Raw genomic sequence first — 24,780 nt, 5'->3', positions numbered from 1 at the left:
TGAAGTTTTTTTTTTTTTTTTTTCCAATAGAGGTACCTGGGATTGAACTTAGGACCTAGTGCATGCTAAGCATGTGCTCTACCACTGAGCTATAACCACACCCCTAGAGCAGAGTTTCCTGATCAAGGCTCTTCAGATGAACCATCAACCGCTTAAGACTATATGCAAAATGCATGTACATGTGTGTGCACATGTATGCATGCGTGTGTGTGTGTATGTGGGCATTTTTCTAGGAAGAGGGTTCATAGCTTTTGTTATTCCTAGTGGGACCGTGCGTCTAGAAAAGAGAAAGATTACAAATCACGGTGTTGAAGGAAAATGTTCTTGCTCTTATCTGACAATTGACCTCTTGCAAGTTTGGTCACTGTCAGTCAGTCCTTCTCAGTCTGATCAACTTGTGTTCACTTACCCATCTGCGGTCCTGGATCCTGCAAGGCGCTCCCCTGGCCAAGGGGCCAGCAGCCTTCTTGGACCACATGGCAACACTCACTTTCTAGGCCTTTACCTGTGCTGGTTCCTCTGCCTGGAAAACCTCTCCCCAGGCCTTGATGCCAACTCCCAATCATCCTTTGGGTCTCAGCTTAGCTATTTCCTTCTTGAAACTTTCTCGGAATTTCCTGTTCTGGACTAGGCACCCCTTCTTTGCCACAGCAGCACTCCCACCTCTCTGGGACTCCCACCCCCACCTCTATGACCCTCCCCACCCCCCACTCCCACGTAGGGCCATGTTTTTCCCCTTCATTGTGCTTATTCCATGATGGAATTGACTATTTATAGACTTGTCTGCTAGTTGCCAAACATGAGCTTCATGAGGAAGGGGGTTTGTGTCTAGTTTTACCCTGCTTTGGTGCCCACACCAAGCATAGTGTCTAGCTTATAGCAGGTGCTCATTAAACAGTTGAAGAGAAGCATGCAAAGATAAGTACGTTAATCCTTTCCAGGGTTCCACTTAAACATGCCGCAGTGTGTCAGAATGAACATACCTGCATTTCTCAGAAAACGGTTCCTATAGTCCTTGACTATCCTCGTGATCGGGTTATAGAAGCCGTCTCCACAGTCATAATAGCCTGGAGGGATCTTTCTAGGCGGGTCCATATTGGTGAGCTGAGAGATACCTTGAAAGGATGTAATGGATCATTAACCCCCCACCACGGCCAAGTGCAAACCCAGTCCCCACCTAAAGTCCACTCTTGGCTGGTTGCCCATGTGACTCTCTGGCTCCACTGCTGGGTTACACACTCCCTATTCAGGGTACAGAGCAAAAGCAGCAGGAACAGGGCCCCAAAGGAGCTTCCTGAAAATAACTCTGTGAATAGGGTCTCTGGGACTAGACCCTGTCTTCTTCCCTTGACTCCATTCTTCGTTTCTAGGGATACTATGACAAGGGCACAGGTTCTGGAATCAGAGACTGTGAGGATGCATTAGAGTTGGCCAGTGGTTAGAAAGGCATGTCTAGGAGAGAGATGACATTTGAAGTATGATCAAAGGCCAAAGTCATGAGCCTTCCTGCCTCACTTAGGAAACCCTGTGGAGCAGGGTGCATGTAAGGAGAACAGTAGAGAAGAAAGGGGTCAGGTGGGCAAGGATCAGGTGATGGGGAACCTTGACTCTCACCGAAATTACCAGACTAGCTGCCATTTACTGAGCGCTTATTACTGTGCTGGGCATTGTGCTAAGGGCTTGACTCCTACTTCATTCTCACAGCAACCCAGGGGTCCCATTTTACAGATAAGAAAACTGAGGCTCAGCTAGGTCAAGTAACTTGCCTAAGATTAGATACTCAGCTCTGTAATCTATACGTTACTGACATCAGGGGACGATGTCTGGGCACTGCCCCCAGGACTGGGGACATGGGGACCACCAGGAGATAAAGAGGAGGTAGTGTACCTTTTAGGTCATGTCACCCTATGTGTCATCTCTCTTGGATGCTGAGGCCTGAGTAAAGGGGATAAGGTTGGAACAGATAACTTCTTGGTTTCCTTCTGTTTGTGGTCCCTGTAATTCCCTGTCCTCTGGACCGAGGGCTGGGTGCCTGCTGAGCACAGCACCACGCAGCAGCTCAGGGTCCTGCACACAGCAGTGCTCTGACGCTGGTTAATGGTGTGTCAACTAGGTGACTATGGGCTGATGGTTATCGAGTGCATGCTCCATGCCAAGCATTTTACGGTCAGTCTTTCCCTGAAGCTTCCTGCCAATGCCCATCTCACAGATGCTCAGGGAGGAGAAGGCACGGACTTAACCATCATCCCGCTTTCACAATGCCTGCCCCCTGAGGCTGGAGAGTGACCTGGAAGGAAGTGGGTACTTGGAATAGAGCGGCTGTGCTGGGAGTTGCTGAAGGAGAAGGGGAGGCTGCAGGAAGGTCACTGCGCTGCCTTGAGATGGGCAGAGGCCCAGCTTTGGCAAAACCCGCGCTGCGTGAGAGCTGAGGGCCTGAGGCCAGGAGCTCTTAGCCTACAGGCCTCAGTGGGGGGGGGGGGAAGAGCCCATGACAATGTCATCACTCACACAGGATGAGCCATTTACAGGGTTCTCCAGTGACATCTAGGCTGGCAGCTCTTTGAAGGCAGAGATGGTCCTCTCAGCTCTCTATCCCCCAGGGCCCAGCCAATGTCCACAACAGAGAAGGTGCTCAGGGAATGTCTGTTAACATCACTGTCTTAATTACCCTAAGTGTACCCCATCACCCCCACTGTGATGTCAATATTATTGTCCCTCTTTGGTAATAATGCTTTATTGAGCACCTACCGTGTGCCAGGCAGAGTGCTAGGCACTGGGGACACGGCAGTGAATGAGACAGAGCCTTTGCCCTTAAGGAGCTCACAGGCAGCTCAGGAAGAGAGACACTGAGCCTCGTGACAGAGCTCCAGGGGAATCGTGCCTGCTTTGTGACTTGTCACGGGGAGGCCTTGCCTTGTCTGGGGTTTCTGGGAGGGGGTCCCAGAAAAGGGGCATGAAGCCAAGACCTGAAGGATGGGAAGGAGTTATTTGGGTGAAGGGAAGGTTAGAGCATTTCCAGGCAGAGGGAGAGGCAGGAAAGAACATGGTCTCTTCGAGGAACAGAGAGTTGGCAAGCATGGCGAGGGAGCAAGCAGAGAGAAAATTTGAGGAGCGCAGGGAGGGAGGGATGAGGCTGGGGGCGTGGGCAGGAGCCAGAGGACACCTGTCATTTTAAGAATGTCAACCCTCATCTTCAGGGTAGCGAGGAGGCACTGAGGGTCCGTGCTGGGGAGCCGTGGCAATGATTCACGGTTTTCAGAGATGACAGTGACCACAGAGTGGAGAATGGCCCAGAAGGGGTCAAGCATGGATCACAGGCGATCACGCAGTTGAGAGGAGAGGATGGAGGTCTGGGATAGGGCAGCGGCAGAGGGTGAAGAAACCCTGCTTGGCACACGGAGGTGCGCAGTAAATATCTGCTTAATGAACACATGAGTGAATCTATTCAAGAGGCAGAATCCATAGGACCAGGTGATGGATTGCACACAGGGGAAGGAGGAGGCAGGATCAGGCTTATCTCAGGGGGGTGGGAGTGACAGTCTCTGGGGGAGCCGTCCTTGGGGGAGAGTGGCCTGTGGGGAGGGTAATGAACTCAGTGCAGACACGTTGAGGGACGACCACACGTAGGCAACGGGGAAGCCCGGTGCGGGAATCTGAGACTCGGGGATTTTGATTTCAGTTTGGAAGCTGATGGTAAACGAAGGCTTGAAGGTGAATCAACTTGTAGGGAGAAGGTACAGAATGATAACAGAAGAGGACCTAAGCCAGAGAGCTGTGGGGAAGCCCAAAATTAATTAATCGCTGCAGGGAGGAGAGCTGGCAAAGGAGACGGGGAGCAGGAAGAAAGTGGGAAGTGAAATGCTGGGAAGCAAAAAGAGAGAAAGAGCCTCACCCGGTCAACTAGTTACCTGATCCAGGGCACAAAGCTCGGGTTTGAGCTCAGGCCAGCCTGACTCCAGCCCTGAGTACTTTCTGGAGGTTTCTGTCCTCGGGGAGGTTGAGCTGCCCAGGCTCATCCAGCTATTGGGGGGGTGGAATGCCAGGACTCCCACCCAGACCTGTGCTGTATCAACTATGCCACATAAAATCTCTTTCGGATTTTTTTTTAATTGTCTGCAAAGTCATTTTCCCGTCATTTGGATATATTGTCTCGGCTGTCCCAAAATGTCCCCTCTGAGGTTCGGCCGATTTCAGATGAGTCTCAGAAACACAGGTAAGCCCCTTAAACTGCCACTCTCTGAATCCAGCCTCCAGGCCCTGATGCTGCCGTCTGGGATGGGACTCGAGCTTTGCAGGGAGGTAGCAGGATGCAGGGGACCTTGGGGAGGAAGACGGGGGCTCCCGTGTGAGATCTGCCACTTGGACACCATGGCCTCTGCTTCCTCTTATATGACGTCGGACTAGGGAGGCAGACGCGGTGATCTGGAGATTCTAGGAGACAGGCATTACAGGGAGCCTCACCCAGCACCTGGAGAGTGGAGCTCATGCTCCATTGGTGCTGCTCAACGGCCGTGTTATAGCTGCTGCTACAAAAACAGCTGCTGAGATGCACTGTGCCCCTGCTGTGTGTGCAAGACACTGTAGTAAACCCTTTATAGGTATTATCTTCTTTACAAGACTTGCGGGGTAAATGATGCTATTGTCCCATTTTGCCAGGGAGAAACTGAGGCACAGAGAGCTGAATGCCCTGCCTGTGGTCCCAGGCTGGTACTGGGGAGCTGAGATTTGAGGACTAGCCTTTCAAGCTCTTTTGCTTTCTGTGGCTCCTGCTCCGTCCTCCTCTTTTGTGGGTCTGTTACTTCAACAGGCCACGGCCCACTTATTTAGAACTGTCTTTCATTTTTCTCTCCGTTGGGGTATGAAGGAAAGGGAGGGAGCCTGGCTACCTGCAGGCTTCAAGCCGTAGCAGATCTCGGTGTAAAACCTCCGATCGTAGCCATCACAGTAATGCCAGTTCTTGGCGTCATACTGCAGCCCGTCTGAGAAGGTGTACGTGCCCTGGAAGATGAGAAGCACACATGCGGGTCGGAGGAAGCCACAGCCCTTTCTCCTAGAAGGACCAAAGTCAAGGGAAGGGGTGGCTTTCTCATTGCCGTAGCAAAGAAGTGGTAATTATCAGTTACTATGGCCGTGATGATTAGGAGTGGATAGACAATACTGAGCTCTGTGATTGGCGCTCAAAATGGGGCAACTCACTGTGTGACCTTGGGCAGATGACCCACTGTGCCTAGCCCTCGGCTTCCTCCTGTGTAAAACTGGATACTAATGCTGTATGTTTAATAGGGTTGATTCAATGAGATTCAGTGAGACAGTACACGTAAGGCATTTCGCACAGTGCTTGGCACAGAGTAAGCACTCAATAGCTGTTACTATTACTCTTTTATTATTATCGTGGCTTAAAAGTTCAGAGCCCTCGATCACGGCTCTTTGTCCAAACATATACATTCTGCTTTTGCTGCCTTAGCTAAAGGAAGCCTCAGGATGCAGACATCGCATTGGCCTGGGCATCAGGAAACACGGGTGGAAATTCCAAGACTATTAATTCACTGGGTGACCTTGGGTAAGTCACATCCCCTTCCTGGGGCTTAGATGCTCCAAGCTGTAAAACAAGGAGTGTTTCTTAACCTTTTTAAGGTCATGAGCCAGCTCCCCCGTACACACCCTTAGTGAAACCCATGAAAGTCAGAGACCCTTTTCCTGGAGGAATTATAGTTCCATGTACACAGAAGCTTTTGTATATGAATCAGGAGATTTCACTGACTCTCTAAATTCTATTTGTGGCCTGCAAATCCTAGGTTAAGAACCCTTGACTTGGATGATTTATCATGACAGTAATGGTGGCAGTAACAGTAAGAATGAACACCTACTGAGTGCCTGCTGTGTGCCAGGTCCTGAGCAGAATACTCACATCTACTGCCTTGTTTATTCTCATAACCACCCATGGAGATGCCTAGTGCTCTTGTGGCAGGTGGAATCATGGTCCCTCAAAGATGTCCACATCTAATCATTGAACCTAAGTAAATGGTAACTGTACATGGCAAAAGGGACTCTGCAGATATGATTCGCTTAAGGATCTTTTTTAAAATTATTATTTCCTCTTTTTTGGAGGGGGGATAATTAGGTTAATTTATCTGTTTATTTATTTATTTTTAATGCAGGTACTGGGGATTGAATCCAAGACCTGGTGTTGCTAAGCACATGCTCTACCACTGGGCTACACCCTGCCCCCAAGTTCAGGATCTTGAAGTGGGGAGATTCTCCTGGACCACTGAGGCGGGCCCAGTGTAATCACAGGGGTCCTTCCAAGAGGGAGGCAAGAAGATCATCGTGGTAGAAGAGAAGATGATGACAGAAGCAGAGGGAGAAGAGATGTGATGGTAGAAGTGAAGTTTGGAGGGATGTGTGGCTGTGAGCCAAGGAATGCAGGCAGCTTCTAGAAACTGGGAAAGGCGAGGAAGTGGATCCTCCCATCCCACAGAGCCTCCAGAAGGAATTCAGCACTGCTGACCTATTTTAGACTTCTGATGTCCAGGACTGTAAGATACTAAGTGTCTTTTCCTTGAAGGCACTGAGTTTACAGTAATTTGTTACAGCAGCACTATGATACTCATACAACTATTGTCCCCAGTTTATAGACCAGAAACGTGAGTCTCAGAAAGAGGAGGTCATAATCCTGAGGTCACACATTTAGTTAGAGGCATAATAGGATTCAAACTCATTGCGGCCTCTGCAGGGCCCTCCTGGATCTAGAGGGAGAGGATTTCAGAGCCCTGGGAGATCAAGAGGAGAGAGAAGAGGGCAGCAGAGGGGGAGGGTGGGGTGGGGGTGGGGCCTCCCTCCCCAGGCTGATTACCTTTACAACCAATCCTTTCTCCCAAATGGCATCGAATCGGCTCCCGCTGGGGAAGTACAGGGTTCCTTGGCCATGGAACATGCCATCCTTCATTTCCCCGACGTATTTTGTTTCGGTAGGGAGGATGTACTCGGCTTCCCCCTCCATCCTGTAAGGACAGAGGGAAGTCGCTGAGCCCTCATGGCAGCTGGAGGATCAGAGCCGGTGGGCGGGGAGAGCCAGCGGGAACCTCAGGGTGGTCAGACATTATTCCAGAAATATTCTGTCTAGAAACAAGCTGTTTGTCTTCTTTCTTTCAAAGCTCAAAAATAAAAGGGGCTGGGTTGTTGAGGAGGATGCAGACTTTGGTCTATTTATTCTCCCTCTCACCAGGAGGCTGTCCTGAAGTTCACGCTGCCCCTCGAAGCCCCCCTTGGGAGGCCCAGAGAGGGCGGCTATGTGCCCAAAGCCACACAGTAAGCGCAGTGAGGCATAGACTGGGGCTAGATTTCCGGGCATCTGCTTCTGGGTCTTCCTCGTCCCCCATGACCAGCCCACCCCCACCCCTAGTATGCCACAAGTAGGAAATTGAGAAAAGTAAGAAATTTAGACAGGAAACATGAGTTTGAATCTTACTTCACCATGTCCTAGATGTATCATCTTGGAGACTTTCCTAAACCTCTCTGTTTTCCTTCCATCCTTTGTTCTTTCCTTTTTTCCAACAAGTATTTACCAGAGCACCTGCTATGCGCCAGTTGCCTTACCCAGTCTAGTCTGTTGGATGCAATACTACAGACACAACAGTGATCAAGGCAGGTGCAGTCCCTGTCCCCAGGGGGCTCACAGCCCAGAGGGGGACACAGTTAAGCCACTACATAATGTGTGGTAAGTGCCGTGCAGGGGAAGATGGACCCCTAAGGAGCCCACGGCAGGGAACCAGCTGGACCAGAGGACCACCTACTTCATGTGTGAAATGGCTGAGATTAACGCTCAAGATTAACCCAGATAATTGTAAGATTTCCTAGGAAAGGGCCTGATACATAGCGAGTGCTTAAGAAATATGCTTTCATTCATTCCTTCGTTCCTTCTCCATTCTTCCCCACTAGCTGGAAGTCACTTCTCCTAACTCTGAACTTCTTTTGGGTTTTGGTTGTACCTTCATTGGATGCCTAGCACCTTCTGCCTTGCATTGTAATTGTACACTTCATCTCCCCTATTTGGTCAAAGTTTCTTAAGAAGAAGACCTTGGTATCCTCAGCGCCTTCACAGTTCTTCTTAAACAAGTGCCCATTCCCATCTACTAAGGAGTGAAAGGAACAGAAGGGCCAGTGAACTTACTGAGCGGATGACTGAAGTTGCCGCTGTGGTTAAGGGGCAGCTTCCGAGCCAGGCCCTGAAGCCCAGGCCCTTCTCTACCTCACCATGCCTATGTGAACCTGTGTGACCTCCACCTCTCTCAGTCTGAGTCTCTCATCCGTAAAATGCAACATTGTTGAGATAATGACAATAAAACTATAACAACGCTTGGTGTATGGAGGAGCTCAAAAACAATGTAGTTTTTACTTTGCTGTAAGACACAGGAGAGAAACTTCTCTTCTTTCCTCCACCTCTTTGCTTGAGATCACATCTGTCATCTCTAAGCATACTATCCATCTAAACCCTTCTCTGAGATTTGGCATCTCCCTCCCACTTTTTTTTTCACTGCAAATTGGACATTTTTGCTTAGACGTTCTACAGACATCTCCAGCTCACCCCAAAGAGAACTCATCCTCTCCTCCTCCTCCAAAGCAGGTCCTCCCCCATTCTCAATTTCCATGAATGGTATCAGAATTCTCCAGTTCCAAGCCTGGAGCTGAGCACTGGGCTGGGACCAGATAGTCTCTGGTGGGACCAGGAGTCAATCAGTTGCCAAGTCCTGGCAATGGAATCCCCAAACTTCTCCTACATTTTTCTCTTTCTTGCAGCCCCGCTGTGTCCATAGTGGTCCAGAGCTCCTCTGCCCCTTACTGGGATGATAACGATGGGCTATTATCCAAAAGATCACTACCTCCACTCTGCCTCCCTACCTCCCTCTTTCCACCCTTCCTTTCCTCCTCTCTCTCTTCTTCTCTTCCATTTTTCTTTTATTCATTCAAGGTGAAAGCCTTCATTTTAAATTCAATAAATTAAAAAGAACAAAGAGAGCCCCTTTATAATGAAGATGTCAATCCTTACGAGGATGTGATGACAATATCTCAAATATCATTCATTCATTCACTCATTATCTTATTCATTCATTCAGCCAACATTTACTGAGTGCCTGCCAGACAGAAGCACTATGAGGAGAGAAACAAAGATGAAATAAATTAGATTTCCTAATGCTCAGCACTACCAAGGGTCTATCAGTGGCTCCTCCCACCCACAGAATTGTGCACGGTATTCCAATCTCTCTACACCAGCGTACAGACCCCCTGCTTATCTTAGGCTCCCTCTTTCCTACAGGCATATCCTACAATGCAGTCAAACTGAACTGCCTGCTCTTCCCCTTATAAGCCCTCTGAGCCATTGCTCATGCTGTTCCCTCTGCCTGGAAACATTCTTCACCTTGCATCGCCACCCAACTAAATCCTACCCAAACTTCAGGGCCCATTTCAAATAGTATCTCCTCCATGAAGCCTTCAAGGACTGCCCTAACTAGATGCATCCTCTGCAGGGGCCCAAGAGCAGGACTCTATAGTAAAAAGCATGTGGGCTTTGGAGTCAGACCTGGGTTTTAATCTGTGCCCTGCGACACTCCAACTAGGTGACTTTGGGCACGTTTTGTAATTGCTTTGTGCCTCACTTTTCCCAACAGTATAATGGGGATAATGATGTATATCTGATAGGGTTGCTGTGAGGAGGGGCAGAGTCATGCAATGCCACTATCTGAAATTATCTTTATCTATTTGTTGACAATATGCCAACTAGACGATAGGCTCCATGAGAGCAAGGATCTTGGCATTTTTAATATTCTTATCCCTATATCTAAAACTGGCAGGTAGCAAACACAGAAACATACAGGTATACATGGAATGGATGTATCTCAGCTCTGCCGTTTATTAGATATGTGTCCTTGAGCAAGCTAATTCACTTCTCTGGATCTCATTTTCCTGAAATGTAAAATGAGAATAAACATTCCTACCTGAAAGGGTTGTCCTGAAGTTTAAAATGGATGTTTGTGAAAGTATCTGCTATGGGGTCCTTTGCAAAGGCAAAAAGACAGCTGTCTTTTCCCAGTCACAGATGTTCAAGACATAGTGAATCAAACGAGGCCCTTACCTCCCATCTACAAATTCCCCAATATACTGGCTTCCGGTGTACTCCATGGCTCCTGCCTCTTAGCTTCCAGCCCTCGGGATCCCGGAGTTAGCGTATACTGTCTCACTATGACAACCAGGAGGGATGGGCGGAGCCTTGACGAAGCCCCGCCCCCAGAGTCCGCGGAACTTCCTAGTTTTGCGCACGCTCTGTGGCTCGCGGTTGGGCAGAGTAGTGCGCCTGCGTGCCGCCGCCGCGCATGCGCAGGCGCTGGGTAGCCCTCGGCGGTCGAAAGGGGAGTTCAAGGAGACGGTGGCGACGCGGCTACGGGCACCTCCTCGGGGTCGTGGCTACAGCCATCATGCCGGGGATAGTGGAGCTGCCCACTCTGGAGGATCTGAAAGTGCAGGAGGTGAGGCTCGTCCGGAGGACAGACAGGCGGGGCGTAGGGCTGCAGCTTCCCGGGCCTGGGCCCAGCCCTGCTTGACCTCGGCGGACCCTGGGCCCCGGCTCCCCAATCCCAACCCCAGGCCCACAATTCATACACAGACTGGCCCTCGGACGCTCCCTCCTCAGTCCGAGGAACGCCCCACCGCGGTCCCATCCCTCAGTAGCTCGAGAAGTCTCCTCCCCATCCCCACAGCGACCTGTGCTTCTATACGTGAATAATTATGGCACTTTTACCACTTTACTTTATGTCACTAGGTACTCAAACGTTTCTGTAACGTGCGTGTACTACCCACGGTGCTCACAGTCGGGGAAGAGAGTCGCCTTAAAGTAGCAAAAAGCATTGCTTAAAGTGCATTGGAGTGGAGCTATTAAGCAAGGAGGTGATACTAAAGAGTGAATTTGCTAACAGCCTGGAAAAGCATTTGGTAATAGGACATTTAAAGCATTCATTTATTCAAGCGATATCATTTGAATAATTACCATATGCACGTAACACTGGAAAATGAGAGACAGTCCCTGCCCTCATAGAGTTTATAGTCTAATAGGGAGACAGACACATAAAGTGGCAAAGTACAGTGTAGTTAGTGCTATGAGAAGTGAAGGCCATATAATACTAATTATAGCAAACGTGATCAAGCCTTTTCTAGATGTCAGGCAGGATGCTGATTATGTACATTAACTCAACGGATCCTCCCAGCAGCAGTGAGGAAGGATATAATTGATCTCTCTGTGTTACCGATAAAGGAAACAGGTCTGAGGGAAGTGATTTGCCTAACATTACATGGCCAGTGAGTGGCAGAGCTGGACTCAGGGCTGATTTCAAAACCTGTGCTTCTCAACTACCGTATTATGGGCAAACGCTCCAAAGAGCTTCAGGGCTTAGCAGCACCTTTGTGTTTAGGGGGACACGTGCTGTTAGAGGTGCTGAGCCAGGAGAGGTACCTTGGGCCGAGGCAGAACTGGGAAGCAGCTGAGCTTCAGAGCAGACTGAGCACTTTGGACTTCATCTTGTAAGTGAGATGGTGGGGAGAGGGAGGATTTTAAGGCAGAGGAGAGCCCTGCAGGAGTGGATAATCAGGCTACTTTGGAAGAAAGGGAAGGCATGCAAAAAATTACGTGCCAGAAATTATATCCCAGGCACTGTGTTAAGTGTTCTGCCTGCATCACTTCACTTCATCTTATATGCCGGTGACAATGGCAACTTACTTTCCTCAGATGAAGACATTTCTAGCTGTGTCCAGGGACTTTATAATAAAGTGACATTGTCCAAAAGGTGAGGGGTAGGTGCTGCCAACAGTCAGTCTTTTGTGTCCTGCCCCTGCTGTGAAGTTGGGTCAGTCTTGAGTTGCTGTGTTTTTCACTGGAGCTTTAATTTGGTGCAGCAAACATCTGAGATTCTACTTCCTGCAAGTATCCTGTTTCTGGAGTGGATTTGCCTTTAGGGTTCACACAGTTGAACTGAGAGACAGATAGTTACACAAAATAACCAAAATATAAGACAAAGTATGATTAAATTGCTGTGGAAGAGGGGCAGGCATGGTTTAAGAAAAGAGAGTAGGATTTGAGGTTGTATCTAAATTGTAGGCCTAACCATTTGGTTACCTTGATTAGTCGCTTTTCCCATTTGCAGACACAGTTATTTTATTTGTAAGATGAAGTGATTCCAGCTGTAGAGTTCTCTGAGGTTATGCAGGCAGCAGAGGAAGCACTTCTTGGGGTGTAATAAGACTTGGCAAAATGGCGTTTGAAGGAGGGCACTTATAGGCAGAGATGGAGAGAAGAGCTTTCTAAACGAGATAGGAAATGAGCAAAGGTGAGCAGATGGGGAAAGTCAGAGGCCCAAGAATGGGTTCTGGGAACAGTGAGTTCAGTGCCCTGGAGAACAGCTGGTACCTTTTTGAAGTCTGGTGGGTGAGAAGGCCGGAAAGATTGTTGGGTCTTTGAATACCTCATAAGAAGCTTAGGCTTTATTCTGCTGTTAAGCCTGAATCCTTCAAGGGTTTTGGGGCCAGTTTGTTGTAATAGCAGAGTGAAATAAGATCGTTTTTTAGGAAGATGACTCCGGCAGCTCCGTGAAGAGCGGTTGGAAGAGAGGAAAAGAAAAACAAGGAGACCAGTCCTGGTGACTGTTGAGGCCATTGAGGAAGATATTAATGACCCCAAGACGACTGGTGACTGTGGTTATAGAGAGGAAAACGCGTTTATCTAGACTTGATCAGACTTGGCCATGACTTAGATATCAGAGGCAGGAAAGCTTGAGGACTAGGTGTCAGATTTGCAGCCTGATAGTAGGACTGGGGAAGCCAGAGGGAGCAGTTTTGAGAGGCACATTAAACCCGTTTTGCGCCTCATGGACTTTGGAGTTATGACACAGGCCTGTGGGAATTAATCAGAAGCCTTGGACTGGAAACTTCTTGTACACGTTGACAAGTTTGAGTAAAAATATACCTCATTTATGACGCGCTTTCTCTGTGTATTTTTATGTGTGTTAACTCATTTAATCCTCACAACAGTTCCATCATAAAAGGACTTTCGTCTTCCATTTTACATGAATTAAGCAAGATACAAGGCCTAGTATAAGTGTAAGTCCCACAGAAAGAGGTGCAGACCTGTTTAAGGAAGAGGGAATGGGACTTGAAGACTGGTTGTGGGTTGTGGGACATTTTCTGCCTTCCTCTCCACACCTGCAGGCCATACGGACCTGCTGTGCAGCGAGGCTGTTACCAGGACAAACTGAGGGAGGACGCTGGAATTCTGTGTTGTGTGAGACAAAGGGAGCTGAGTGAATCTGAGAGGGTGTACTTCTGGTGAGCGGCTGTGAAAGGGTGCCAATTCTGCTGGAATGCTTCAGTCTTAGTGGAGAAGCTGGTGAGGGAGACAGTGGTGTCCGGAGTTCTTTGCCCCTTGGTGGCTGTGAATGCTGTGGGAAGAGGCCGGATCGGAAGTCACAGACTCTGGTGCCCGTTCGGCCCTTGCCACCGGCCGGCTGAGCTGTCTTCAGCGCATCTCTCTTTTTTCCTCCAGAAGTAGATTCAGTGAGCGGGGCTCACCCTTTATTCCCCTGGGACAGGGCCTGTTTTACACGCTCAACAGCATGATTTGATTTGGATGAAACCTCTGCATTCATAGGAAAGTAAAGAAAAGAAAGCCATACCAATCAATGATAAAATAAATAAATAAAAAATAAACTAACAAAAAAAAAGAAAAGAAAGCCATAGGCTTTTGGGGGCATGACAGCCGTGAAGGCATTGGAGTGACTAAAGCAGCCATTGAAAGTGTTTTAAGGCTTTTGACAAGGAAATAAATACAGTTAACTTGATTTTTAAAATATATTAAGGTTTAAAAAAAGCTTGAATCTTGATTTTTAGCCTCCCAGCTCTTTATAGGCAATATAGCAAGCAAGTGTGTACCTCTCAATTAACCTAGACTGTTATCAAAAACTGGAGTACAAAATTTTATACAAATTTATTAGAATTGACATGGCAGATTTCACTCACAACATAGTCATGTTTGTGTTGATAATTACAGTAGTTGTATATTAATAGTCATAGTCATAATTTTATCCTCCTCTTTCTGTAGTGTGTAGAAGAAGTATCTCTCCATCTTTCCTTGCCTTTTATCTTATTATTAATATTTAACCTAAGTTGTGTGAAATTCCTAAAAATGAAATTATATAATTTTTATTATTATAAAGATAATTATAAAATTATTCTCATAAAAATTCTAAATAAATATTTGCAAATCAAATCCAGTGGTTTCTTAATGCATAATGCACTGTGACAGACTAGATTTTATTCTAGGTACAGTGGATCAGTTTTAGAAAGTTAATGCTCTGTACATTTATAGGTTAATGAAAAAGAAGCCTGAAAATTTCAGTCTTTCCTGGTGGAGAAAACAACAATAAAACAGAGCCAGTTATGACTAGAAAGAAACTTCCCTAATGGGGACCATCCAAACATGTATACCCCTGGTACCAATAGCCAGTATTATACCAAACTGCTTTACAGTTTAGAACAAGGCAGGCGTGTCTTCCGCCACTTCTGTTTGTATCATCCTGGAGGTTTTGCTCAGAGCATTAAGATGGAAAAAGAAAAGAAGAAGGACAAAAAAGTATAAATATCAGACAGGAAGGGAGGCAATTTTTATTTGTAAATGGAAGTTTTTCTGTTCATACTCTTCAGTTTCGTATCAGAATTGACAAGAACTCGGTAAACTATGGCTGAAGAGAAGATGCAGTGTACAAACAAGCAGTAACCAGCTTGAAAATCTAAGGGAAGAAATATCCTATTTCGATAGTATCAAAAACATGAAAAGACTGAGGCATAAACAAGAAATATGCAAAATTTCTGTATGAAGGAAACTGTAATTTTAACTGAAGGAGGTAACAGTGACCTACGTAGATGGAGAGATGCACTATATTCTGGATGGAAAGGTGTCATTCATGTGTTCTTGTCTCTTGTAACTTACATCCCTTACTGCTAGCAGAGTGAGTGCTTGACAGCATTTGTGCTGGACGCTGTTTCCAGTGCTTGGTGAGCATGGTAAACATTACCTTAAATATAGTTTCATTGAGGGAGCGTGGACATCTTCACAGTATCGGGTCTCTGTTGAAAACAAAATCCCTACCCTCTTGGAGCTTACGTTCTAGTGGTCACAGGTAGAGTGACCGCTGGTGCTAGCTTATGTAAGATGATTCGGGAGAGACTCTCTAAGGAGATGAAATGTGAGCAGAGACCCAATGTTGTAAAAGTGCCCTTTTCCTTCGATTTTGATATATAACTAAACTTAGTGCCTTCCAGCGCAGGTTACTGGGAAGGGCTGTTCATCTTTAGGAACAGCTAAAGCGATCTTAAACAGAAGACTAATGAGGGCGGTGGTCGCCCCAGACATCAGAATGTTCTGTTGAGTTACAGTCATTCAGACGTGGTGTTGGCACAGGAAAGGGTGGTACAGAGAAGAGGCCAGCAGGACCCCGCGCAGCGAGTAGACAGGCCCTGGACCGTACCGGGAGCTAGCTGTAACTCAGAACTGTGTTTCTCAAGAAAATGTACTGGCGTGTAAGTGAGTGAGGCTGATAGTCACAGGTATGGCTGCCGTGGACCTACTCTAGAATTTAAAAAAAATTCACAAATCTAATACTTTATTATTAATAATAACTTGCTGGACTAGATGCGTTTACTGAACCTTTCCAGGCTCTAATCTTCTGTGATTCTGTGGTCTTTGGGGAATTTTCTATAACCTTCTGCTATTACCTTTATTCCTGGAAAGAAGATTCATCGATGCTCCTCAGGGTTGATTCCTCCCCTCACATTGCAGAGGCCGCATCTTCCTTCAGAGCCGCACTGCCTCTCCCATAAAGATCTGTTAGGGCTGTCGTTTCCTTAAGGTCTAACATGGGGATAGAAATGTCAGCCTAATGTGATTGTCACAAAGATGTGGGAGACCATGTATGTGGAAGCGCTCTGTGATCTCCTAGGCACTGAAGGTCATAAGGGAGGATTATGCGAGTCTCCTGTCTTTGGTCTTCTTGGCAAAGTCAGAATGGTGCTTCCGTTCTGTCCCCTCGGGTTTGACCGGTGGGAGGGGACGTTGAGGAAGTGATGTCCTGGTCACAGGTCTGTGGTCCTTCTCCCCAGGTGAAGGTCAGCTCCTCTGTGCTGAAGGCCGCCGCCCATCACTACGGAGCTCAGTGCGACAAGCCCAACAAGGAGTTCATGCTCTGCCGCTGGGAGGAGAAGGACCCGAGGCGGTGCTTAGAGGAAGGCAAGCTTGTCAACAAGTGTGCCCTGGACTTCTTTAGGTAAGGTCTCATCACGCCGGTGCCTGTTTGGTTGAAACATCAAGGTGTATGGAGCTCAGTAAACGTCCAGCTAATTAAGTAGAAGGATAATTTTACTGACTAATTTTAACAGGAAACGGAAGGCTTTGCAATCAGACCAAAGTTGTAAAGCACACAATAAATGATAGTAATTTCTGTTCCTTGTTTTTATTATTTGGCACATTCTTTAATTTCCATGAATCTCCATTTCCCAATGGTAGACTACTACCAATCGCATAGGATTGTTGTGAGAAATTTGAGAGGGCACATGAAAATACTTAGCCCGGGGCCTGCTAGCAGGCGCTCACCAGATTGCTGTCCTTGTGACTACTGCAAAACACACAGTTACGACGGGAAGAGCACTGTGTTCAGGGTCAAGTTTTTAGGTAGGCCACTGTATGTGATACTGTAAGTGAAAAAAAAACCCTCAAAGTGTAATACCAGAAAAAGATTTTAACATGATATTAGTCAGAACTCTATTAAAGGGACAGAAACTCAACTCAGAGGGAGTTGGCTTATGTAACTGTAAAGTCCAGAAATGGGACTGGCATCAGGCAGGGCTGGATTCAGGGGCTTGGATGACTTCCCATCTGCCTGGTGTCTTTTTGCTTCACCTCTTCTCCTTCCAGTTGCTTAGTTCTGCTTTTCTCTGTCAAACTCATTTTCAGAGAGACTCTTTCCTTGCTGTAGCAAAGATGGCCAGCAGCCGCCCCAAGCAGCTGTGCCACTTGCTTGGCAGACTGACCCAGACAAAAAGCCACCCAGCAGCACGAGCAGAAGTCCCTGGACGGAGTCCAGTTGGCCTGGCTGGTCGACTTCGTGTGCACATCTTTGAATCAGCTGTGCTTCGGGAGATAAAGTGCTGTGGGTGGTCAGGCCTCAAGTGGGGAGTAGACTCAGATTCATCACATTCACAGCATTCACATTGTTGAGAGGGAGGGAGAGGTGGTTCCCCAAAGGAAAATTAGAAGGATGTTGCAGAAGAATGGGGAGTGACTGCTAGCCAGGCAGAACCCACAGATGTGCCCTACGATGACGTTGGCGGAAGAAATTCCTTCACACAAAGCTGCTTTCCCTGTTCCTTGGCTTCTGCTGTCTTTGTCTACATGTGAAGATATTTCTGTGCTGAACGTCATAGTGCACATACATTTTAAAATTCGTTTTTCACTGGAAACTGTTGGGAACATTCTTTCACGTTGCTCTGTCTTGGTGACCGTTATTTCTAATGGCCATGTAATATATCCCCTCAGTAGATAAATCAGCCATAATGTACCTCAGCAAGTCTTGTCACTAAACATCATTGTTGATTTCAGTTTTTGATTGTTTTGGAGAAATCTGCAGTGATGACCTTTGTGTAAAGATCGTTCTCATTTTTAAAATTAATTCCTTGGCAAACATTTTCCAGCAGTGAGATTTTTCTGTAAAAGGTTTTGAGCATGGTTTATGGCTCTTGAACTATGGGGGCCATTTCTTTGGAAGTTGGGTCGGTGTATGCTGTCCTCAGCACTGTATCCTGGTACCCCTCACCAGAATTGCATATCATTTAGATATTTGATAGGTACAAAATAGTATTTTATTCTTGCTTGAATTTGCATGGATTTGATTGCCAATAAGGTGGAATGTGTGTTCATTTAAAAAAAGTTATTTTCTAAGAGAACTTTGGCAAAGCAGTTTTCCTTTTGACTCAGAGGGAGTGTATTTATGTGGGAAATGTTTGGATTTCACAAGCTCCTGCGGTGCCCGACCGCCTCCAGAAGCGAGGTTCCTCCTGCTGACATTGCTTGCTGTAAAGCACTCAAGGAAAACTGGCTGCCAGGCGTGGGTGCCGGGAAAACAGAGTCCAGGACATGGACCTAAGCACCAGAGAGTGGTTTGCAGCCCTTCCCCCGCTGCAGCGTCCTGGAGGAGTACGGCGCTCCCACTGGGAGCAGCGGCTCACTGCCAGAGTGATTCTCAAGTAGAGGTTGGCGAGTGTAATTTTGTGGACCCTCGAAGTCCAGGTCAGTGCTGCTGGAGATAATCCAGAAAGGCCCCCAGCACTTTGACATGCCTTCTTTCTTCTGGGTGCACAGCCTGTCACCCCCAAGGTTACACTCAAAATACACGGAAGGGTACATAAGAAAGTGGTAACGTTGGTCATCTCCTAGGAGGGGACCCGAGCAGGAATGGAAAACCAATTTTTCTCTGGGAATTCCTTTGGCCGCCTCTGAGGTTCTTCCTGAGACGTGTTAAATGAGACTCCTGTGTGGAGTGTGGCTGGATCCTTGGAGTGTGACAAGCAAGCATGTCATTATTATTCCACCGGTGGGGAGGTGCTCCGTTTCTACCGCCTCAAGTACGGCTTATGCCTAAAATAACAGTATTTTAGTCTTGCTTGAATTTGCATTTATTTGATTTCTAACAAACTTGAATGGCAAGAGAAGGGGAATTTTGCAAAATAATTGAGACTTACCCCTTTTATGCACAAAAGTTACTTTAACCGTTTTTGGTGGCCACAAAATGAATTATATGTATGCTCTGCTGCTTCTTAACAGAGAACAAATATATTATAACTTTCTTCTTAATGACAGGGATTAATCTGTTTTTGTTCAGTGTACTAACAGAGCGAAGTCCTTGAGCTTTGGTGAAGTGTTGGGCAGTTTGCCTCTACACTGAGTGACCCCAGGATCCTTGTTAGTTTGTGGGTTTGCTTTTCATAATTCTGTCTCCCCCTTTGCCTTTGTCTGTCTGACTTCTGTCGGCATGCCCATCTCTGAGTCTGCCTCTTTCTCTTCGCAGTTTGCTAAGCTGGTAATCTTTAGACTTGGATCTGGAAAGAACAAATAGGTCCCAAGTGAGGAGTTCTCTTAGTAAAATATGTATATACCTTAGACCAGAGTCTTTTGGCATTTCTTTTCATTTGTTTTTGCTACACAAAGAAGTTAGATCTTACTCCTCAGAAATCTTTTTTTTTTTAACTTACTGGTTCTTAACCTAAGGATCTCCAGGTAGTCTTATAAGTGGGGAAAGGTACTCCCGTGCCTTTCAAGAAGCAAGGCTGCGTATTCGAGGTCTGTACCACATTTCCCCCCACTTTTTTTGCACTGTCATTGTTCAGGCCCTGTTTTCCAGGCAGATAAAGCTGCACTGTGCGGAGCCGTTCACAGAATACTGGACCTGCCTTGACTACTCTGGCCTGCAGTTGTTCCGTCGCTGTCGCAAACCGCAGGCCAAGTTTGACGAGTGTGTGCTGGACAAACTGGGCTGGGTGCGGCCCGACCTGGGAGAGCTGTCCAAGGTAACGCGGCCTCCTGCTGGTCTCTCACGGGGCTGGGGAGGCAGGAGGTGGTCTGGAAAGCATCTCCTGTGAGCGCAGACCTGATGTGAGGAATCCAGATTGGCCAGTCAGCCTAACTAGGGAGCGGCTGTGCACAAACCAGAGAGGGGTTCATTTAATAGAAATGTTCCTTTAAGTAGATCTTCCAACATGTGCAGATTTGTTTTAATTAATTAGCTAACAGAGGAACAGAAAGGGGTAGATGAGGACAAACAAAATGTTAGGGGACACTGTCAGTTGAAAACATGGAGGTTATTGTGGGGAAATAGGTTCAGGGTTATGTCAGATTTTTCGGGAACATACCTAGGATTGAAAAAACAAAACAAAACCCAAAATGTAATGCTTGAAGTTTAAAAGGCACGTTTTCCTATTCTTCCTTCTGTATTTTCTGTCTCGATTGTGACACCACCATCTGTTGAAACGTCAGAGCTAGAAACCTGAGTGTCTTTGTCTTCGCTGTCCACTCTTTTTTCCTTTATCCATTCCTCAGTTCCTGTTGGTCAGCGTCTCCTGGGATGTTTTTTGAATCCTCTCACTATCCCTGCTGTTTGGACAGGAGTTCTTAGTAACTGGGCTACTTGCATTTCTGGGAATGGAGGGTGGATCAGTTCAGAGTTTAGAAGACAGTGCATCCTCTGAAACTGAAGAATTTAAGATGCACTTACTTCTACATTATAGCCATAATCTGTGTGGAAAGTAAATCAAATACCACTTTCATTAAAAAAAAAAACTTTTCAAGGGACCCCTGTTTACTTACAGAACAAAGCATCCCCTCCACATCCTGACATACACGACCCTTTGTGATCTGACGCATCTCTGCTTCTTGAGCCTCGTCACCCTCCATTCCCTCTGGGAAGCGTACATAGCAAAGCATGGAGGGAGATCTGACTCTTGGTTTCATTGCCTAATTGATATGGAATCTTGAGCAAATTGCTTAATATTTCCTGTCCTGCCACATTTACAAAATGGGGCCAGTATGAATTCCTGTTTTTCTGTGAGCACTAGGCTGAGGAGCCTGTGTGACCCCCCAGCACAGTGCCTGGCACACAGATCCACAGTTACGTTCCTTCCCTTCCCTGTGTGTGTGGCATCTGTGGACAGTTGGGTCCTGAGCTTGTTGTTGTATATAGAGGGATGGCTTAGCAATTTTTTTTTTATTGTGTCTGGCTTATCTTTACTTCAGATACCTTCTTTTGCTGCACTGAACAAATTATTTTAATAGTTGATAATTCTAAGTTGGAAAGTGGTGGAACTTACACATATAGTAAAGAAAACTACCTATTGTCATCTCTGTCCCATGAAAGGGGAATTAACAGATCATGCTGTTAAGAAAGCATATTTACTCCTGAATCTTAGTATTAGCATTTTTAAAAACCCTATAAAAGAAAAAGGTATTGTTATCCTAACTCTTCTCAAAGGTTTTTTTTTTTAAAAGGATTATTAGCTTTAATTATACTTAAATTCAGTATCCAATCTCTTTATAGAAAGGTGATGATCTAGAAAGCTGGATAAGGCTTATTTTGGCTTCTTTCACTTGTGCAATCTGTTTCCACTGGACTCCCTGCCCTCCTGTGTGCCCCTTGCGAACTCCTGCTCACTGGTCCAGTCTCAGCTCAGACGTCAGGTCCGTCTTTGAAGTTTCTGACTTTTCTGGGCAGAACTGCTGTCTCTCACCGATAAGTCTATCATCCTGATAATATTAATACTGAAAACAGCTTACTATGGAGCACCTGCTCCATGCATCAGGCACTTCACATAGTTATCCTAATACCCTGAGGGCTGCTGATAGCCCTGTTTTACAGATGGGAAATTGAAGGCTAAGGAGGTTGCCCAAGGTCATTTACTGAGCGATTAGTTTGGCCACATACTTTTGCTCCTTTTCTTTTCTGAGTGGGGTAGAAGAGGATGTTGTTTCATTGTCTTTTCCACAGTAATTTGTCCTTTAAAGGGGTCCTTTCATTACTTTTTTCTAGATTTATTTCACAGACGTCTTGAATTCCTTAAAGGAGCATCAAATGCCAGCTGGAGGCATTTGGAATTACTCTGTCAAGCAGTAAGGAACCATTAGTGATCTCTAATTATAGCAGAGAGATGAGAACACTGTTTGAAGAGCAAATAAAAAACTATTCTGGACTCGCAGTCAGAAGACTGGGGTTCCAGCCCCAGCTCTGACATTGACTGTGTCTTGATCTTGGACCAGCCATCGCTGGTCCTCTTCTGTGAACTAGAGTAACCAGTGTGCCTTAGGGTGGTTGTAGCGATGATTATGTGATTGTGTGATTGTGTACATGGAAGCTCTGTTCACAATAAGTTGTTTTTGAAATTGTACATCTGAGAAGATTAATCTGGTCATGTTACATGGAGTAGCTTAGAGTTCAGACCACTAGTTAACAAGACTGTTAATAACCATGGCCTTCTGTCTTTCTGCTTCTCTGGGCCTGTTTCATCCTCTTTAAAATGAGAACAGTTTCTGTTGAGTGTTGGATGGAAATTTTTGTGGGCTAATGTGGACGTGAAACATCGTCCACCTCTCTTCCTGTTACATAATTCAGTGTCCCACTCTCGCCTGGCCGTGGGCTCAGCGCCCTCTGGTCTAGTAGCTTCTGGACCTTCTGGCCTACAGATGTGCACCTTGCTGCTTCCCTGTGTTGGGTTAAAATTCAGACACCTTTGCATATCATTCAGCATCCTTCATCGCCTGGCCCCTGCCTCCCAGTGTAGCGTGTAATTTAAAAGGACAGGCTTTGGAGTAGGGAGATCTGGCTTTGAGTACTGGTTCTTCCGTTGTTAGCTAGGTGGCCCCGGTGAACCTCTGCACACTGACCTCTGAGGAGTGTGAGAATGTACTGGAATAATGCACTCGGTGTTGTTTCTAACAGCAGGATGTGCTTGGTTGGGGGCTGCACCTCCCTCCACCCTGCATGGATCCTTGCTTTGGCCCTTCCAAAGACGCGCTTCTCTGTCTTCATGTGGGCTGTTTGTTTACTTGGAAGGTCTTCCCTGCTCTAATCTTCCTGGTGGGCTCCTGCTCATCCTTCAGGATGAAGCTGAACGTTAGTTACGTCTCTGAAATAGTCCAGGCTCCTGGCCTTGAGGATGGGTGGGTGTGCAGGGAACTTGCTGCCCGGGCACTCATTTGCCTCTCAGGTGTGGGAAGGCCTGGGGTGGGGGTGTTCCTTTCTGGCTCCTTCACTGAGGACAGTGGGAACCTTGTTCTCTCTGTGTCCCTAACTTCCACGTGGAATGACACAAAGTAGGCATTCTGAAATATTTACTCAGGGTTGAATGTGATTTGCGAGGGCTTTAAAGAAGAGGAGTGGCCAGGGCAGCAGTAGCGGAGAGGAGACGCCGGGAGGTGCGTCTGTGGTCACAGCTACTCCACCTGACTTTCCACTTTGCTTCTTTCCTCTTCACTCTTTGCAGGTCACCAAAGTGAAAACAGATCGGCCTTTACCAGAGAATCCCTATCACTCAAGAGCAAGGCCAGAGCCCAACCCTGAGATAGAAGGAGATCTGAAGCCTGCCAAACATGGCAGCCGCGTCTTTTTCTGGACCACGTGAGGATGGGTCCATGGCCCACACCGTCACGCGCCCAGGCAGCGGTTGATGACAACTTCATGCAGTTTGCCTCGACCGATAGAGGGTTCTTTCCGGGATCACAAACATTAACGAAAACGTTAATTTATGTGACTTGGCAGTTATTCTATACCATTTCCTGCCCATTAAAATTTTTAAAGGAAACGGTTGTATTTTATTATGTTTTATATAACCTTTTGGCCTTTAAAGATGACTTCCCCTCGCTTTTTCTTGTGGTCCTGCCTGTTCCTCCCTCTTTGCTTCAAGCAGGCATTGCCAGCGTGGCCGGGAAGCCGCGTGCTATCACGAGACGTGACTGTGGAAAGGAAAGGCTTTGTTACCTGAGGCGGCACCTCGGGGCCTGTCTGTGTTCACACATTTTGAAGTCTCAACTTTCTTTCTTCCCATCCAGCATCTCAGATTTCCCTTAAGGTCATGCAGGGGAAGCGTCCAGGATAGGAGAAGTGAAGAAACACTTGAGCCTTGTGACTCAGGCCACGGGAGGGGCCTCCTGGCTGGGTCTTAGGCAGTCTCGTTCAGAGTTTCTTAAAGAACCAAACTTCCACCACTTCCCCTTGATATCCCATCCTCAAGCATTAGAACCCAGATGTTTTTCCTGATAGACAAGGGAGGTGGAGGCTGAGCTCCCAGCTCCAAAGCCAGGAAGTCGGGAGGTCTGAGTGTCAGTTCCAACCTTGGGTGTGTTTCTTAACCTCTTGTGAGAGGTTGAATTTGAGGACAAACTAAAGGGAACATGCTTATCTACCTCCTGGGCAGGTTAAAGCCACAAGTATTTATAAAGCTCTTTGGTTCAAAGCGCTATTACGTCTCTATTTTTCCTTTCATTCAATTCCTTTCTCACTACTAGGCTATTTCCCCTCCATCTCACTGGGTCACTTTATACCTTCTGGTCGTGGCCTTTAATTGCATCTGAAAAAAAAATGCATGAGTCTCAGTTCCCTGGGCCTTGGTTTCCTGTTTGCAGAGCTCTGAACAGCAAAGTTGTTGTATAGGAGGCTTCGTAAAGGCCTTTCCACCACCATTCTAGATACTGTAAGTGGAGAGATGGCTGTGAGACATTAGATGGGGTGCAGCGTCTGTTGCTCAGAGCGTTAGGACAGTTAAAAGACAAAGCACTACATGATCTGCCTCACTCCTACCGCACCCTGTTCTGACACCTTAGTTGGGAACATTTTGGATACACCTTCCTGTCACCCATTCTGCACAGACAAGCTCCTTGCCAGCCACCTTTGCCGAATTCTCCAATTTAAGAAGAAAAAGAATTGGTTCTTAAATTTTTGAAACAGCTAAGGCAACACGCATTAACTTCCTAGTGGCCGAGTAAGTCACTCCACCCCTGGTGGGGAAAAGTGTGAGCGTGACCACAGATTGGCGCTTGTATGATAACCTCCAGCTATGTATTGCTTCCCTGGTTCTTTCTGCAAAGGAAGCTGAGACTTGCTTAAATAGTAACAGATACTCACTGAGCCCTGTGTGCACTGTGCCCAGTGC

At 46.8% G+C, this 24,780-nt stretch overlaps 2 protein-coding genes across 5 annotated transcripts in view; one reads left to right on the top strand and one right to left on the bottom strand.

Annotated features, from left to right (window-relative positions):
* Positions 1-10,277, bottom strand: part of MORN5 (MORN repeat containing 5) — a 31,326-nt gene extending 21,049 nt beyond the window's left edge. The window contains exons 1-4 of one of the 4 annotated variants that reach the window (XM_072960072.1): positions 10,130-10,277; positions 6,854-7,001; positions 4,887-4,998; positions 984-1,115 (exon numbers count right to left, since the gene is read on the bottom strand). In XM_072960072.1, the coding sequence (XP_072816173.1) occupies positions 984-1,115; positions 4,887-4,998; positions 6,854-7,001; positions 10,130-10,176 (439 nt within the window). In that variant the 5' untranslated portion in view covers positions 10,177-10,277. The remainder of the gene's footprint in view (positions 1-983; positions 1,116-4,886; positions 4,999-6,853; positions 7,002-10,129) is intronic. The other 3 variants (XM_006205549.2, XM_072960074.1, XM_072960073.1) reach the window with 3 other exon arrangements.
* Positions 10,278-10,349: 72 nt separating this feature from the next.
* NDUFA8 (NADH:ubiquinone oxidoreductase subunit A8) lies at positions 10,350-23,433 on the top strand. The gene is made up of 4 exons (XM_006205551.3): positions 10,350-10,520; positions 16,195-16,358; positions 19,488-19,653; positions 23,116-23,433. The coding sequence occupies exons 1-4, from the start codon at positions 10,368-10,370 to the stop codon at positions 23,251-23,253; spliced, it is 621 nt and encodes a 206-aa protein (XP_006205613.2). The 5' UTR covers positions 10,350-10,367; the 3' UTR covers positions 23,254-23,433.
* Positions 23,434-24,780: the final 1,347 nt, after the last annotated feature.

The sequence above is a fragment of the Vicugna pacos genome, chromosome 4 (assembly GCF_048564905.1).
Source record: "Vicugna pacos chromosome 4, VicPac4, whole genome shotgun sequence".
In the NCBI taxonomy this organism is placed as follows: domain Eukaryota; kingdom Metazoa; phylum Chordata; class Mammalia; order Artiodactyla; family Camelidae; genus Vicugna; species Vicugna pacos.
The sequence above is the reverse complement of the archived record's forward strand: the minus strand, read 5'-3'. Positions and strand labels throughout refer to the sequence as shown.